Below are 16016 nucleotides of genomic sequence, written 5' to 3' on the forward strand. Positions count from 1 at the left end.
AAAACAAGACTTGGCTATCAGAAGGTGAGACTCAGAGCAACCTGGGCATCTGAAAGGCTGCCTCCTTTGCAGAAGAATCAGTTTTGTCCCTCTTAGTATAAGAGACATCTTTAAAACTCCTTCTCTAAAGTAGGAATAGGAATTAAACAGATTAAGAGCCTCTCGGAACATGTAGGTGAGGTAGATAGCGAAAAAGGAACTCCAGTTCCATAGCAAAAAGGAAGCAGCAGCAAAAGGTTGTGAACTCCTGTGGAGAGAAACTTCCTCTACCTGGGCAGCGTCTTGGGCTTAGGAATATTCAAGGACTTCCCAACTGCACCCCAGCCTAAAGCAAAAAGCACCACCATTCTGAGTCATGTGACCTGATTTTAAAATATTTTATTACATAATCTTTTCATGGCACCATCAGGAGTAACAGAAAACGTTATTCCCAGTTCCTAACCACATCCTGAAAAATATACATTTGTATTTATATATTTATATCAATACTCCACCCCTATCCCATAATTCCACCACCTATTATAGGTCTTTTGCTTAAAGCAAGAAACTATTCTCTCAGGTAAGAAAATATATATGGAAGCTAAATGAAGTAATGGTTAGAGTGACTGGGGACAGCTTGGTCATGGGGTCGGGAAGAAAGGGGTGAAGTCCGGGCTAGGCAGGATACATCGCTGGGGTCCAGCAGAGGTGGAGGAGGGCAGTGTATAAAAAGGCAGCGTCAGGCAGGTGGGCTCTGGTGTTCTTGGTCCATTAGGAGATGGCCTTTGCCTCAGGAAGGAAGGCTTCCCAGTACTTTGCCAGCTGCAAAGAAGTGGGGACAGTAAGCAGTACCCCTATCTAGTGGCAGAGCCTGATGCTGGGAGGGGAGCAAGCACAGTGCCACAACATTCCCCCAAGTGCCTCAGCCATCCAAAGGGAGGCCTTAGCTGAGGCTGAGCTGAGGAAATGGCTAAGCTAAGAGTAGACCTTGGGAAAGACTGGCCAGCAGCCACGTTGTCCTTACATCTCTCTAGACTTCGGGCAATCTCTGAAGACAGTGCTGGGTCTGCCCCAGAGGAAGAACCCTGCTTAGCAAAAGACTACTGGATGCTTCATGATAGAGCAACAGGGCCTACTTTGAATCACTGATTATAGCTGGGCGCAGCCTCCCCAGAAGCAGAGCCAGCCATTCTGTCACAAAGCCACAAGTAGGCAGATGGCCTCTAGAGCAGTCATAGAGGATGAAAGACATGCATAACTTACATACCTGCTGCTGTGAGTACAGGAGTGTCTCAAGGTACTTGATCACGTGGTTTTTGAAGTCCTTGGATTTCTCTTTCTATAGGAGACAGGATTCTACACTGATCACCCAAGATAGTTGCTTCTTCCCCTTTTGATAGGATTTATTATTGACTAAAGCCAAACAAGAAGAGCCTCAGGAAGTAGAGCCAGAGGCTGGAATAGCTATAATTTCCAGTCAGACAGCCTCTGCCAAGGTCTTGCAAGGCTTTCCTGCATGGCAGGGTATAAGGAAGGGGAGGAGACAGGACAGGGGACCAGAGGTATGTGACAACTGCAAGCTTTGTTTTGTGTCTAATTTTTCTGGTCCAGAAACAAGTGTAGGACAACCATTATGCCTTAGGAACAAGCTCACAAACACAAAGACACACAAACATGGCCACACCAGTTCACAACTGCCAAGTCCCTGGCAACTCCATCTGTCTCTACTCAACAGACTCGGACAAAACCGAAACCCCTACTATAGCAGGCACTGCACACCTGCAAGAAGTAAGATCTTCTACCTCACCTCAAACCGTATCACTTCTTTTCGGACCACAGTTGAAATCCTTTCAAAGTCCCTTTCATACTGAGTCACCCGCGACTCCCACTGGAAAGAAAGAGGAAAGAAAAGATCATTATTAGGTCTTTGCCTTTAGACAGAAATTCTATATATGAGACCTTAATTGGTCATTCTGCCTGTCGGCCCCTCTGGGTAAGATCAGATGCTATATGTGGAGATTTAGCATGTAAGTCAGAGTCCAACAGGAGGCCACCTTTAGGGCTAGCTGGAAAAGAGATCCTTGGTACCCCAGGCCAAGCCTCGTCTCTGGGAAAGCTCTGTTACTCCAGAGCCTCTGGGTTAGATACTTACAAGCAGGGTTGGGATCTCCAGAAAAGTGATTTAGTTCTCATGAGGGAACATATCTGAATCACCTGGAGCTTTTCAAAGACCCAGCCAGGACCCCTCTGACAGAGATCCTCACTTGGCAAGTCTGGGTGAAATGGGAAGAGAGAAGGAGTGCCAGGCCTCAAAGTAAACTTGGACTCCTAGACTCATTCTCAGAGGCATGCCCAGCAGACACTGTCCTTTAGACTTAAACAGCTCTCTTGCCTGCTGCGGAGTTCCAAACATCTGGGTAGGATGGGACCAAAGCTCATTCAGGAACCAGCAGAACACTCCTGCAGGGCTACCTTGGGGGCCTCACCTCTACAATCTCATCCTTGGCCTGCTGCAGCTTGTCAGGCTTGTTGGCCCACAATAGCCGAGCCTCAGCCTCCCGCTTCTTCTGCAGTGTGGCTTGAGCATCCTGCCAACGCTGCCATGTTTTCATGCGCTGGTCGAAGGCAGCCTGTGGGGGTGGGGGTTTGGGGAAGAAGAGCACAACCAGCCCTTCAGGAGCTCCACTGGCTCTGCCTCAGGGGCTCTCCTAGCAGCTGGGCCAGGGAAAGACCGAGCAGGGCAGGTTCTGCAGCAGAGCATTAGTGCCCAGCTGAAGTTTAATGTCAAAAAGCACAAGCTGAGGTAAGACTCCTCTCCAAGCCTCCAGTGGGCCAGTGCCAAGCTGCTTCATGCTACTCCCAAAGCTGGATGGCTGGGAGCACAATCAGTGGCCTGATGCCAGTGCCCAATACTATGGCTTCTGAACGGCCTCCCTCAGATCAGTTAGTCCACAAATCTATCTGCTTTTCCTGATTGACAGCCATGTGCCAGGAACTAAGAATACAGTGGGGAATGAAACACATGGTTCTGTTTTCATGGAGCTAGCTCATAATCTAATAGAAAAGGTCAACATTATATTAATAATTACCAATAAATAATTGCAAGTATGCAGAGTACAGAAAACATAAGCAGGGTACTATAATAAAACTGGGGACCTAACAGCCTGGGAGATATATCTGGGAAGGCCAATCTAAAGAAGCAACCTTTAAACTGACACCCAAAGAGTATACCAGGTTAGCTAAACAGATCGTTAAACATTTAAAGCCACCACAAAGACATACCAATTTCATCCTATTCAACACACTCAACTGCTCTAGGCTAGAAAGGCCCCCAAGAAGCTCCTCAAAATCCACTTGCTGGTTTTCCCTGGTTCCAGTCCCCGGACTAGAATCAGCATTTCCCAAGGACAGTTGTTGGCCTAATCGAACCATCCCCCATCCCCAATGGCTTTGCAGGCTTTAAGAGACAGCTTGGGCGAAAGATCTGTGCCTGTAGCCAGTCTCCCAGCCTTGTTCCATTTGCTCCCCTTCCCTGCTAAAGTTCCCTAGATGTTTTCTAGGCCTCCTTAGTACAGGCCTTTGCCAAAACTTGAAACTTAAAAAGTGAAAATGCCACCAAATTCACTTTCCCCAGCAGTGTCACTGCTGCTCACCTAAAATTTCTTAACTGTTCAATGTCAAAGGATTAGGTAGAGGGTGACCTCATATCCAAGTAAGACTCAAGCCTAACCCCCAGGGTAACAGTGGTGCAGCAGCCCCAGGTTCAGGAAAGAGCAGAAAAGAAATATCTGCTCATCTCTCCAATCCCTCCGTCAGCTTTTTCTCCAAGACCAGAGAAAAGCCCAGCTTGTGGTTCTGGGCTCTACAGCGTGCTGCCCCAGCATCTGGAGATCAACGTTAGGCCTCCCTCACTCCATCCATATGGGCTCACCCTGCCTAGGGGTCATAGCCAAGCACCATGCTCTCCAGGGATCCCAAACAATACTCTTCTCTGAAAGCTTCCCCAGAGAGCGCCCTTCCCTGGGATGGCTCTCCAGTCTAAGTGGTCTGACCAGTTCTAAGAATTCCAAAGCAGGCTACTTTTCCAGCCTCTCATCACTCTGGAGTTAGCAGCAAATCAAACAGCAAAGGGAGAAATCAAACAGCAAAAGGAGAGGACAATGAACAATCCCACAGGCTATACTGAGCAACTCTACTCCTGAGGAAATGAGAGCCCTACTGGGAGCAGCTCCGCTCTTGACAACACAGAAGCTCCCTGGTCACGGAGATGTTAGGGATGGGGAGTGGACTTGGGAGTCTCTAAGTTAGTCTCTGTTCTAACTAAGAGACTCCCAAGCCCGAAGGGCAGACCTCGGCCTTCACAGGACAAGTGCCAGGCTCCCTCCTGGCTTTTTCTTCTGTCTCAGGGAGGTCATGCGAGAGCTAATACCACTGCCTAGTGAAGCTTCCATGGCTGCTCTGAAAGGTCATGGGAAACCATACTGTCCCGGTCACCAGGAGAGAAGGGGAGGTGCTTGACCTGAGGGGCAGGCTGCAGTGTTGTTACCAGTGTGGTCAGCGCAGCACACAAAGGGCTCTGGTGACAAGCTCTCTCAGCCCCCTGGCCACACTCCTCCATGCAATGCCAAGCCAGTTCCATGTAGTTACCTGACTGCTCACACTGGAGGACAAGTGGAAGCCAGCAAGAGCTCCTACCAGGGCAAAGCCACCGCTTACTGTTAAGGAGGCAAAGAGCAAAGGACTGAGGAAGTCACTGCTCCAGGGGGACAAGACGGCAGTTCTGTAATAAGCCTTGCTTAAAGAAAGGAGCATAGAGGATGCTGTGCAGCTTCAACAATAAGGAGGAGTCTATCTGGAAATTCAAGAGTGGTCTTTTCTCCTAACGCATTTAAAAAACTGGCTGTGGGCCTCAAAATAACTTAATGATATCTAGCTAGTAGTTAAATGGATTTTTTGGTTCACAGGATACTTTCTTTCTTGAGAATAAGAAAAGTTACACCTATTTTGAGGTATAATGGATGAAACTTTCTTGGGAAGGGGAAGAGCAAAGGAAAGACAAATTAAATCAAGGGGATGAGAAAGAGGAAAGGAAACAGAAGCTTACTCGAACTATGGCCAGGAGGCGAATGTAGTCACTTAGGAGCTCGGCAAGGAGGAAGAAGTCATTGTTGGCCTGTTCCTGGTGGAGCTGTTCAATTTTTTCTTCCACCTCAGCCAGCTGGGAGAGTGCCCGTGACAATGCTGTGTTATCCTCTGAGCTCCCGAGCATGGCTAGACTCTTTGCAAACTGGGCTGTGTTCAGCGCTAGCTCTGGAAGGAAGACAGCAGAGGCCTCTCATCTCACAAGGTAAAGGGACAAGTCAGCTGGCACTGCAGGCATGTCTCGGCAATGCTGCCCTGTGCATATCCAGCAAGTACGAGCTCTGTGACCCAGTCACTTATAACACAGCTAACTATATTCAGAAAGTGAGGAGAATGCAGCTTGGTTGGTCACACGAGCAGGGAGGGGTACCTGCTGTCATGTTTCAGTAGGTTAGGCCTACCTGGAAGCAACAGCTCCAATATTCCTGGAGAGCCAGGGGCCACTTAATATAAACAGGCCAAAGGAATGATTCTGCTTTCTTATGGTAAAGCTCGCAATAAGAAGTCTGTCTGCAACAGCGTAAATGATGTGCACATTGAATATAGTTTTGCATGTTCTACAGCAGCACAAACTTTTTATGTGAAGGGCCAGATAGTTTAAGCTTTGCAGGCCACAAATGGTCTTACTTGTACTCTCTTTTTTTACTCACCCCTTTAAAAATGTAAAAACCATGCTAGCTTAGCAATGACCCAGGGCCAGACTTGGCCCATGGACTGGGCCATTTTTTGCCTACCCTTACACTGGCCTCATTCTAATAGGTTTTTTTGCCTGTTTAGATTTCCGATAATCGGCATGTAAAAGGCAGCAAAGGAAAGCATTCAAACTTGATAAATTTTACTAGGTCTTAAGCAAATCTCACGAAAGAAAAGTTAAGAATGGTTAGGAGACATAACTCATTTTCTTACATTTACAAATTACTCATTTGACCATGTAGTATATATCTGTGAATATAACCCACCAACTCAAACCGTACCAACAAAAGCCCGTGTCCAAGGTCAAGCTGTATCCGGGACAGCTTCCCTGTGCCCTTCCCAAGTAGAAAGTACAATGCCCATAATGGCCGAGTCATGTTTCCTGCCAGGAGATAACAAGGCATATCTTTTTGATCAGAACATCAAAGACCAGGTGGGCTGAGAATTTCAACTTGAATGTCTGAAAGGCTTGGGAACAGTGTGCCCTCCCAGCTCCAGCTCACCGGAGACATCAATTTCCCCCAGCTGCATTTCAGAGGTTATTACCTTTCCTATGGTTGACTAGAGTTTCTACAACAGCATGCAGTTTCCGTAAGCGCTGCTCCTCACACTCTACCTCCTGGAGCTTCTCCTCAAACCACTGAAACACACAAGCCCAGAGCTTTAATGGAGGCTACTCATATAGGTATAGAGAACAATCTTTCCTTAGTAGTTTTTTTTTAAAAAGGGACTGAATTATCTTTGAAAGAAAGTCTCTAATCTCAAAAATTTTAAGACTCCTCAGTTTCCAACTCATAAGCCTGAAGGGATAGAGAAAGCTGAGAGGCACAGGGCTACTCACAATGTCTGATTCATTCATCTTGATGGTCATTTTGCTGACTGCGTCTGTGGCTTTGTTAAACATCTTGAGGAGACCAGCGCCGCTCAATGTCTGGGTACCCACAGCACGTGGCAGCTACAAGACCAAGAAGGCAGGGATGGCAAGTTATCTGCTGCCCCTATTTTAGGTTCAGAAGAATCAGTATCCATAAGGTGGCATTCCCCAAACTCGCCAAACACATTATTTGAACTGTAGACCATTGTTTTCAAAGGCAGTTAAACAAACCCATCACCGGCATGTATAGAAAGAAAAATCAAAGGACCACATTAAACAGAATTGGCAAAATTTTCAGCTTTTGATATTGTGTGCAGAAAGTAAGTAGACTGTGAATGTGGCCAGGTGACCTCACATTGAGATTGTCTGCCCAACCAGGCATGAAATGCTTAAATACCAAGCATGCTTTTGTTAAAAGTCAAAAGTTCTTTTGGATTACCATATTCTGCACACAGCTGGATTTAATGTCTTGAAAGACTTTGAAGGTATGCTATGATTCCAACTGAATTTTCCCCAGTGAACAAAGATCCAAGGACAGGAGCATATTTATTCAGATTGAGGCTACTTTTGGGGATGATTTAATTAAGCCAAGCACGTTAAATATTTACAATTTGATTGGTTCTGTCTTACTGCTGTTTTCCTGAGGCATGGAAGGGATGCTGAAGAATCTATAGTACGCACAGTACACCATGCTGAAAAATTAGATTTAGTGCTCAGGATTCTTAAGGCAGTAGTTCTCAACATGGGGCCATTTTGCCCACCCCAGGGGACGTTTGGCCATGTCTGGAGGTAATTTTGGTTGTTAAAAGTGGGAAGGGGTTTCTTATTGGCATCTAGTGGATAGAGGCCAGGGATGGTGCTAACTTACAATGACAGGACAGCCCACCTACAACAAAGAATGACCCAGCCCAAAGTGTCAATAGTGCCACTGTACACAAACCCTGTTCTAGGGGTACGAAGTGGGGATGAGTGGATGAAAAGGAAGAACGAATTTAGAAATCCCAAAAGAGGAATGAAAAGAATTAATTAAAAAAATTCCATTTTGGGGGGAAAATACCCATATACTTAGTAGCATTTTCTTCATTAGAATACTATACATGATATGCAAATTAAAGAAAATTTTAGAAATAAAAATAAATAACCATTAACCAATGTCACCATAATAAAAATAAATTTTTAAAAAATACAAAATGATAGTTCTACACTGTCATTTATTTCCTTCTAGTTTTCTTTCCTATGAGATACAACATTGTTTTATTACAGTTTCTTTTGATCCTTAATGACTAACATATTTCTACAGCTGTCATCTTCATGCTGTTTCATGTTTTGCCTTTTATAATGCATGTAATATATGCTTCCAGCAAATACATATGAACATTTCTGTATACTTTCTGTTTATGATGAGCACAAAGTATTTATTGATATATTTTACTTAATTCTTCGATTGTTAACAATTGGGCTGTCTCCAATTTTTCACAATAAAAAATAGCTTACACATAGCCTGTAAAAAAAGACTGTCCACTTGAATCAATACTTTTGCTACATGGCAGTTCTGTGGTTTGTGGTAACTGTTTTGAACCAACACCTCTCAGATTCTGGCACAAAAAAAGTACTCAATTTGAGCCAAGTAGTAACCTATGAAAGACAAGCCATGGACTTGTCAAATAGATCATTCTGTTGATCCAGTAAGACAAAACTATGTTGCAGTGTGACCTCTACAACCAGTTGCTTTTGACTAGAGGCAGAGCTTCTTTTATTTCAACTGCTGAAAAACACCTGTCACTCTTAGGGGCTCACAAACTAGATATACTCTGGTACTAGCCTATACGCATGTTAAGTGTTCAAATATCTGTTGAATGAATGAGTTTCATTTCACCAGGGGCAGATATAAACTTTGAAATTCAGTCTATATAATACTAACCTCTTCTTTTTCCAGGAACTCCCTGACATCAGGGTCCTGTAACATGGTAGGATGATTCACAATCCTCTGAAGGTACCTACGGGGTAAGCAGTTACCTAGTTAGTTAAGCTGGCCTCAAAAGTTTTGGGTGTCATGCAGTGCTGGCAGGGGTACAATGTCTTTCATTACTTTAAAATGTCCTCAGATAAGGCACTTAAGTATGACTCTGCTTGCAAGCACATTCAAGTTCATGTTCTTCACATTTCTAAAAAGGGAAGGAAAATAGTCGGAAAGAGACCTCAGAGCCATTCACATTTGATTGTCCAAGAAAAAGAATATGATTGTCAGCCTACCCAGGATGGGAAAAGAAAAGAAGCTTGTTTGTTCCAAAGGTAGGAAGGTAAAAGACTTAGGAAAACTTAAGAGAAAATATGGAGGTGTGAATCTTTAATTCATTCAAGTTTCTCATCTCTACTATCTCCAGTGAATGTCTCATAATTGAGTACCAGGTTTCGGCTACTCACTAGTTCTCGTGTTATTCAGGAAAATGGTTGTATGGCACTTACCTTTCTAGAGCAGCCCTCCGTTTTTCAAGAAATTCTGCAGAAGAAGAATCTTCCTTCCCAACTTTTACTTTTGTCATTCCTGGAATGGAATTTAAAAAGCAAAAATAACCAATAATCATCATGAAAAGGATAAACCTGTAAAAAAGCCCACAGGAGGAAAGGTAATGAGAACAGCACTACAAAACACAAGCAAAGGTCAATTCTATGTCATGAGCAGAAATGAACAAAAGGTTCTTTACATGAGTCATTTTTAAGCTAGTACTTGAAGTACTGAAGATTCTAAACTCGGACATGCAGAGTCTGTGTTTTCTAAAAGGTGGCCATGCGATTCTGAGTACAGATCAAATAACTGATGGTAATGTGAAGGCTCCTTGCCCGCACCCCTCCCCGCCACCGACCCTAATCCCCATTCTATTTACTACATTTCAATCTGGAAGGAACAGCAATTGTTTAAGATTCCTGGATACCAACAGACATAGACACATGCATCGTGTGTGCACGCACGCACGCATGCACGCACACACACACGCACACACACACACACACATCACTCATCCACTCCCCCACCCATACACACACTCTGTGGAAGCTAAAACCAGAACCTCCTGTACCCAAAGAAAGAGAACATGTCAAAACTTGCTGTCTGTTTCTCTAGACCTCATGCAATATATAGGAAAACATCGGAAATATTTTTTTTCTAACAAGACTATACTGTTAATAGAAATAGTTTCACATACTAAGTAGAAAGTGTACTGCAGAAGAATTCGAAGGAAATAAAGCCAAGCAGAAAAACTATAGGCTTACCAATCAGGCTCTTCTCAGGCGGAGGAGGGACAATGAAGCCATTCTGAGAGTGTTTCTCTGAAAGTTTCTCATAAAGACCCAGAAAGTCACTAAATCTTCTTTTCACAGCAAACTGCTTACTTCTGAACATTGGTAAGCTTGTCTTGGGGACAGAAAAAACATAAGGTGATTTTATTTCAAATAAGGAATGAAGGAGTATCTTGAAAGTCATCTAGCTGACATCAAAGGAATCTAATTCCCAGATCCTTGTAAATAACTTTCCCCAACTTTTCTGAGCTATAGTCTTCTCTGGCTGTCTGGAAGTCTACAGAGCTCTTCTCAGAATAATGGCTTTAAATGCATGAAATAAAATATATAGGATTACAAAAGGCAACTGATTAAATTCAAATACAGTTTCATTCCCAGGTTAAGAACGCTTGCTCTAAGGGAACAGATGCTGAAGTCTAGTATAAAGCTAGAATTCTATGGTTACTTATAACTGTTCAACCTGTATTGACTTATTAAGGGTATTAGCTGCTGGAATTAAAGCAGCCAAACTAAAGACAGACTAAACAGTGCTTCTAAAGGAAGGATCAGATGAAATATCCACTCTGTAGACACTTTAACCCCTAAAGTGCCCCAGGATCTAGAACTTACAGGGGCCAGGTCAAAAAGTAGTAGAGAGCAAAATAAGGGAAACTTCTAGTAAAAAAAAGACTAGGCCTACATCATAATGAGAGATCATTTAATACTTACCAGATAGGCAAAATTTAATGAGCTTGGCCTTGCCAATTGTTGGAAAGGAAGTGTATCAATGGGAACTTTTACACACTGCTGATGGGAGTATAAATTGGTGCAAAGATTTTTTAAAAAATGTTTGTATTCCTTTTCTTCAACATTCGTAAGACCCAGGGGAACTAACTACTGATTATAAACTCCGAGAAACTCCTCTATGTGTACGCTAAGAGATATGTGCAAAAATGTTCATAGTTCATAATTATAAATAATTGGATACATGCCAAATATTCACAACAGGAAAACAAATAAATATATTATGCTATAATCACACAATGGACTGACTACAGCTACACACAACATGGATGGGTCTGAAAAACAATGCTAGTCAAGAGAACACTATTTTTATCATGATCATATTTTTATAAAACCCAAGAACAAAGCAAAACAGTATATCATTTAGAGATACATATATGAAGACTTTTATAAAGGAAATGAGACAACTCAGGAGAATGATTGCCTCTAAGGTGTGAGGCAGGGGATATGGCAGGGAGAAACATGTAGGTGGAGTCAACAGTACTCATCTTAAGACTGGTGGTTGGTTCGGGGCTTCATTTTTTATGCTTCATAACGTGCATACAACACTGTGTGAGTTTTGTATGCATTAATATTATATAAAAAAGGAAGACCAGACCTGAGGGGCAAAAGGTTAGGGAAAGTATTAAAAGAAGCTCCATACAGGAAACCTCAGAAAAACTGACAATTTTTAAACAGGTGATATATAGTTTGGGGCAATCCACCAAACTAGCTCTAAGCCACATAGTTCCTAAGGGGGACAGGACTATATCATGTCTTAATAAAACTTACAAAGTTTCACACTGAAGTGTTAGCTCTCTGGAAGAAAAGTGGAAAGGTTCAGATGAGATTACCAAGGGGATGCAGGCTTGCTTCATCTTGAGTAAACTTGAAGGAAGATGTTGGCAAAGAAACAAAAGAAACACCCAGAAATAAATCCGAATGACGATCTTCTTGGTATAAGCACCCAAGTCTATTAAGGTGGTCATTAGCAGGGTCACTTAGACTCACCTGTGTTGTAACTTTGTATGCTACATAGGCATTCATACCGTCCCCTGTGGGAGAATAAGAAAGCAGGAGAGGATTATTCTGTAAACCAAAGCAGTGCTAATCTTGTTGACATTAAACCAGGAATCATAAGCCATAGGAGCCCTGCACAAATTGGGATACTTGTTTCATCTCCAAGCTTTATATACTATGCTCCAACTTAGTTCCTACTTTGCCCCAGAGCCTCTGTGGTGCATATCATGCTCCATGGATGCTGGCTGGGCTCCAGTTTGAGTTAGACAAGAGAGTCAGCCCCCTGTTCAAAAGTCAGGCTCCATTTATCCCCTCCACAAAGCAGCACTGGACACTGACAATCCATCGGTTGTTACCATGCCAATATTTGGGCTGGTTGCACACATCTGTCTAAAACCAAACAATTCTCTTGCTGTATAAAGCAAGAGGAGAAGGAAGCAACTGATGTCAAGAAAACAAGTAGTTCTACGCTAGCTAGCTCTGGGCTTGATTTGCTCTTTCAGAAATACTGCCAGGAGCCCCTCCATCAGTGCTGGTGGACACTGACCTCTCTCATCCAGCATGTTCACCCAGAGCAAAAGGCCTGGCCGGAAGAGACTTCGGCTGCCTGATGTCACACAAATCTCTCTTTCCTGCAGGAATTGTTTTCCTGAAACAGCCTTTGACTGTTAAATAATATGAGATTCAAGCAATTGTTTTTCTCTGTATTAGTGTCCTAACCTAGGCCACTTAGGGAAATAAAGGCACCATTGACTCCCTGAGCGCTGAAAAGACATACATCGGACTCTACAGAGATAACGCTTTAGTGCTGGATTCTGATATTTGGGGTTGAGTCTGTTCCCTTTTCACCCCTCAACTCTTCCCGATACCAAACAGGAAACCTCAGTCAACGATTATTATTTGCTTAAGATTCTGAAATGCTCATGGGATGAGGGCCCAGGGGAAGAAGGTGCAGTACTGGATCAGCAGGGTCACACTGCAATTTGATTTCAATGAGATGGCTGGGAAAGTACATAAAGAAGTTGGAGATTATACAGGAATAAAGGGCTTGCCTTGTCTACCTCTCAAATTTTCACCAAAAGAGTATATATAAAATAGAAATCATAAACTAAGTTGTAGAAATTACTTTGTACTCATTACTAAATACTGTCAGTTCTCTTCTACACCACTCATTTTGCATTGCATGATACTACTAAGGATGCTTACCACTGATAAAAGGAAAATTTACTCTATAGAAAAAGTATTCAAAATTTCATTCACAGTTGAATAGTCATGGTCAAACATCCAAAAGGTCAATCCCATAATCTAGTGCCTGCAATTAAGGAAAGTCTAAGTGCATATATACATACAATGTAGTAGCAAAACAGGTTCAGGATTTCCGACACTTTGCCTGCGTATCAGCTGCTTTAACTGAGGAAATGTGTGAGAAAAGAGAAATACTTGCATGTATACACACAGTTCATAAGGTATAGAAATGGCTAGTAATATAGCATTTCGTTATTATTATTATTATTATTTATGCCTACAGCACCTGGTCTTCCTAGGTGGTCTCCCATCCAAGTACTAACCAGGCCCGACTCTGCTTAGCTTCCGAGATTAGACACTGGGCTTGTTCAGGGTGGCGTGGTCATAGACCATGGACCATGGCTCCACTGGGGCGTGAACCCAGGGCCTTCTGCGTGTAAATCAGACGTGCTAACTGCTACACTATAGAACCACGTCCAATATAGAACTTCTTAATTTATGTTAATTTCCTAAATAATTTCAGAAAGTTGAAGATGGCATATGCAAATTACCAAGACTCTAAAAAGCATATCCTGGTACAAGCTGGATTCTAATTTATTTAGATATGTGTGGGAATGAGAAGCACATGTTGAATAAACAGCCCACACAAACAGAAGGTGTTCTTATAAAGATCAGGCCTCAAATATAAAAATGCTTTAAGTAGGTGGTTTCTTGGCATCAACATGACTAAGAATCTAGACTATGGTGCAAGGGGATGATGGCTTATCATCAAAAGTGATTTGTGTTCAAACAAATCTGATTCATGTGATCCAACCTATTATAAGTTGAACTGCGTCTCCTAAAAAAGATATGTTGAAAGTCCTAACCCCAGTACCTCAGAGTGTGATCTTATTTGGAAACAAGTCTTTATAGAAGTTATCATGTGAAAATGAAGTCAGCGGGCTGGGTCCTAATTCAGTATGACTGATGTCCTTATAAATTTGAACATGAAGACAGACACGCATAGAGGAAAAATGATGTGAAGACACCTAGGGAGAATACTATGTGACAATGAAGGCAGAGATTGGAGTGATGCATTTACTAGCCAAGGAATGTCTGAGGCCACTAGAAGCTAGGGCAGAGGCACGGAAGAGTCCTTCCTTAGTGCCTGCAAAGAGAGAATGGACTCGCTAACACCATGATTTCAGACTTTTAGTCTCCTAAACTCTGAAAGAATATATTTCTGTTGTTTTAAGCCACCTCATACATGGTACTTTGTTATAGAAGCCCCAGGAAACCATTTCTCCCTTTCCTGGTTGAAACTTCCTGACCTTTAAATAGTAAAAATTTACTTGTAATTTATCTTTTTCTACCAAGGATTTAAAGCAGCTAATAACTAGCTTAAAACCAATGTGCTTATCAAATATTCATAAACGTTCAAGAGATAAGAGAGAATCCTAAATATATAGTCCAAAGTTCGGGTCCAGGCTCTAGCATGGACCACACTGTGACCTGATAGGTAAGCTAAATTTCACTTATTGGTCCTCAATTTTCTCTCTGTTGGATAAGGGAACTATATAAGATGCTCATAAATATACTATCATGCAATAGTCTAGGAAAAGTAAAGCTTGACATTTTAACGACAAACCACTTTGGCAAACCACTTTGGCATAAAGCCTAATTAGACTTTATAAATTCCTGTTCCTAGTTCAGAATAGACAAAAGGTTGGAAATTACATATTTCCTCTTAACCATATAAACACAACTCCCGTTTAGGAGGACAAGATTGTGTATAGCCTCTTCTGTTAAAGACTATATATGGAATAAGGAAAGTTGATGCCTGTTGCTCTCTGCTCACTAACAGCTTTCACAAGCTTGGGAAATGGGAAGGCTATGTCAAAAATCCAAGCTCTGGCCAAAGTTAAGTATTGTGCTCTTTGAAAATCTAATTTCACCTTGACCAAAGTTCAGCCTGGGTCTTTTAGTCTTTACCTATGAAAGAGATGTGCAGACTTCTCCACTTCATTAAAATATCAAGAGTATCTGACAAATGATATGTAACAAGGATTCCAAACTTGTTCAGGGAAAAATAAATTCAGTATCCCCAAATCATAGAACATGTGTTTTTGGGTGTTTAAATGGAATTTATGATCTGAAAATAGAATAAAATGGTCTCATCAACACTGTGGGAGAAGGCAATGTTTAGATTTATAAACATTGATTCTAATAGTACTTGATGTCCCTGATTTTTCTGCCTAAAGCCAATTAAAGCCTAGATAGAGTACTGGGTAAATGCTGTTTCTGGCCTTAGAAGCATAGTAAAGAGTACGATTTTACAGGATTAGCTAGTTCAGCTCTGGAGGTAACCATCTGGAAATCAGCTAACTATGCTTTCCATAGCCACATCCTAACATCACAAGGCATCTCAAGTACTTACCTATCTTTTCAGGATCAGTTATACCAACTGTCAAATCATATTGGTCTTCCTGTTCTTCTTCCTCTAGCTTTTAAAGAGAAGACAATCATGAAAGTGGATATAAAAAGGCTACTAACTTTTACTCTGTATTAATCTTATATCAATATAACATCAAGATATAGCCTTCTTTGTATCACTGTTTAGTTCTGTCCAATCCCAATACTGCTAATGAACTAACTTCCACAATATTAAGTTAGAGTCTGCTCAAAGGTCTTTGTTACATTTATTCTTTTAAAACCTTATTTTGATCATAATGAATAATTACTAGATTTTGGAAAATCTGTCTCTGTCAGGCTAAAGAATGAAGAGAGATTACACTCTTGAATATAGGAGCTTTAGACACTAAATATCACTAGTGACCATTGAAAGCGTTTGTGCTATCCTCTGAGTAACAGATACTCTGCCCAAGAAAGAGTCCTTTATTGGATTCTGGCTGTCCATTAACCATAAAGGTCTTCCTCAAATGTAATATATTCTCAAAGTTCATACTCAACTTCAGACTGGCAGCACAATCCTAAAAATCTAAAAGAAACAAGACCAATAATAGCA

The 16016-nt window shown here is 42.0% G+C and overlaps 1 protein-coding gene across 2 annotated transcripts in view; it reads right to left on the minus strand.

Moving 5' to 3' along the window:
- Positions 1–360: 360 nt before the first annotated feature.
- Positions 361–16016, minus strand: part of SNX1 (sorting nexin 1) — a 33008-nt gene continuing 17352 nt past the window's right edge. For both annotated transcript variants that reach the window (XM_011363358.2, XM_011363356.2), the window contains exons 4-15: positions 15429–15495; positions 11759–11802; positions 9959–10100; positions 9155–9233; positions 8610–8685; positions 6656–6769; positions 6361–6454; positions 5084–5289; positions 2466–2609; positions 1787–1867; positions 1247–1318; positions 361–801 (exon numbers count right to left, since the gene is read on the minus strand). In XM_011363358.2, the coding sequence (XP_011361660.1) occupies positions 751–801; positions 1247–1318; positions 1787–1867; positions 2466–2609; positions 5084–5289; positions 6361–6454; positions 6656–6769; positions 8610–8685; positions 9155–9233; positions 9959–10100; positions 11759–11802; positions 15429–15495 (1170 nt within the window). In that variant the 3' untranslated portion in view covers positions 361–750. The remainder of the gene's footprint in view (positions 802–1246; positions 1319–1786; positions 1868–2465; positions 2610–5083; positions 5290–6360; positions 6455–6655; positions 6770–8609; positions 8686–9154; positions 9234–9958; positions 10101–11758; positions 11803–15428; positions 15496–16016) is intronic.

This window comes from Pteropus vampyrus, unplaced genomic scaffold (assembly GCF_000151845.1).
Source record: "Pteropus vampyrus isolate Shadow unplaced genomic scaffold, Pvam_2.0 Scaffold85, whole genome shotgun sequence".
Classification (NCBI taxonomy): Eukaryota; Metazoa; Chordata; class Mammalia; order Chiroptera; family Pteropodidae; genus Pteropus; species Pteropus vampyrus.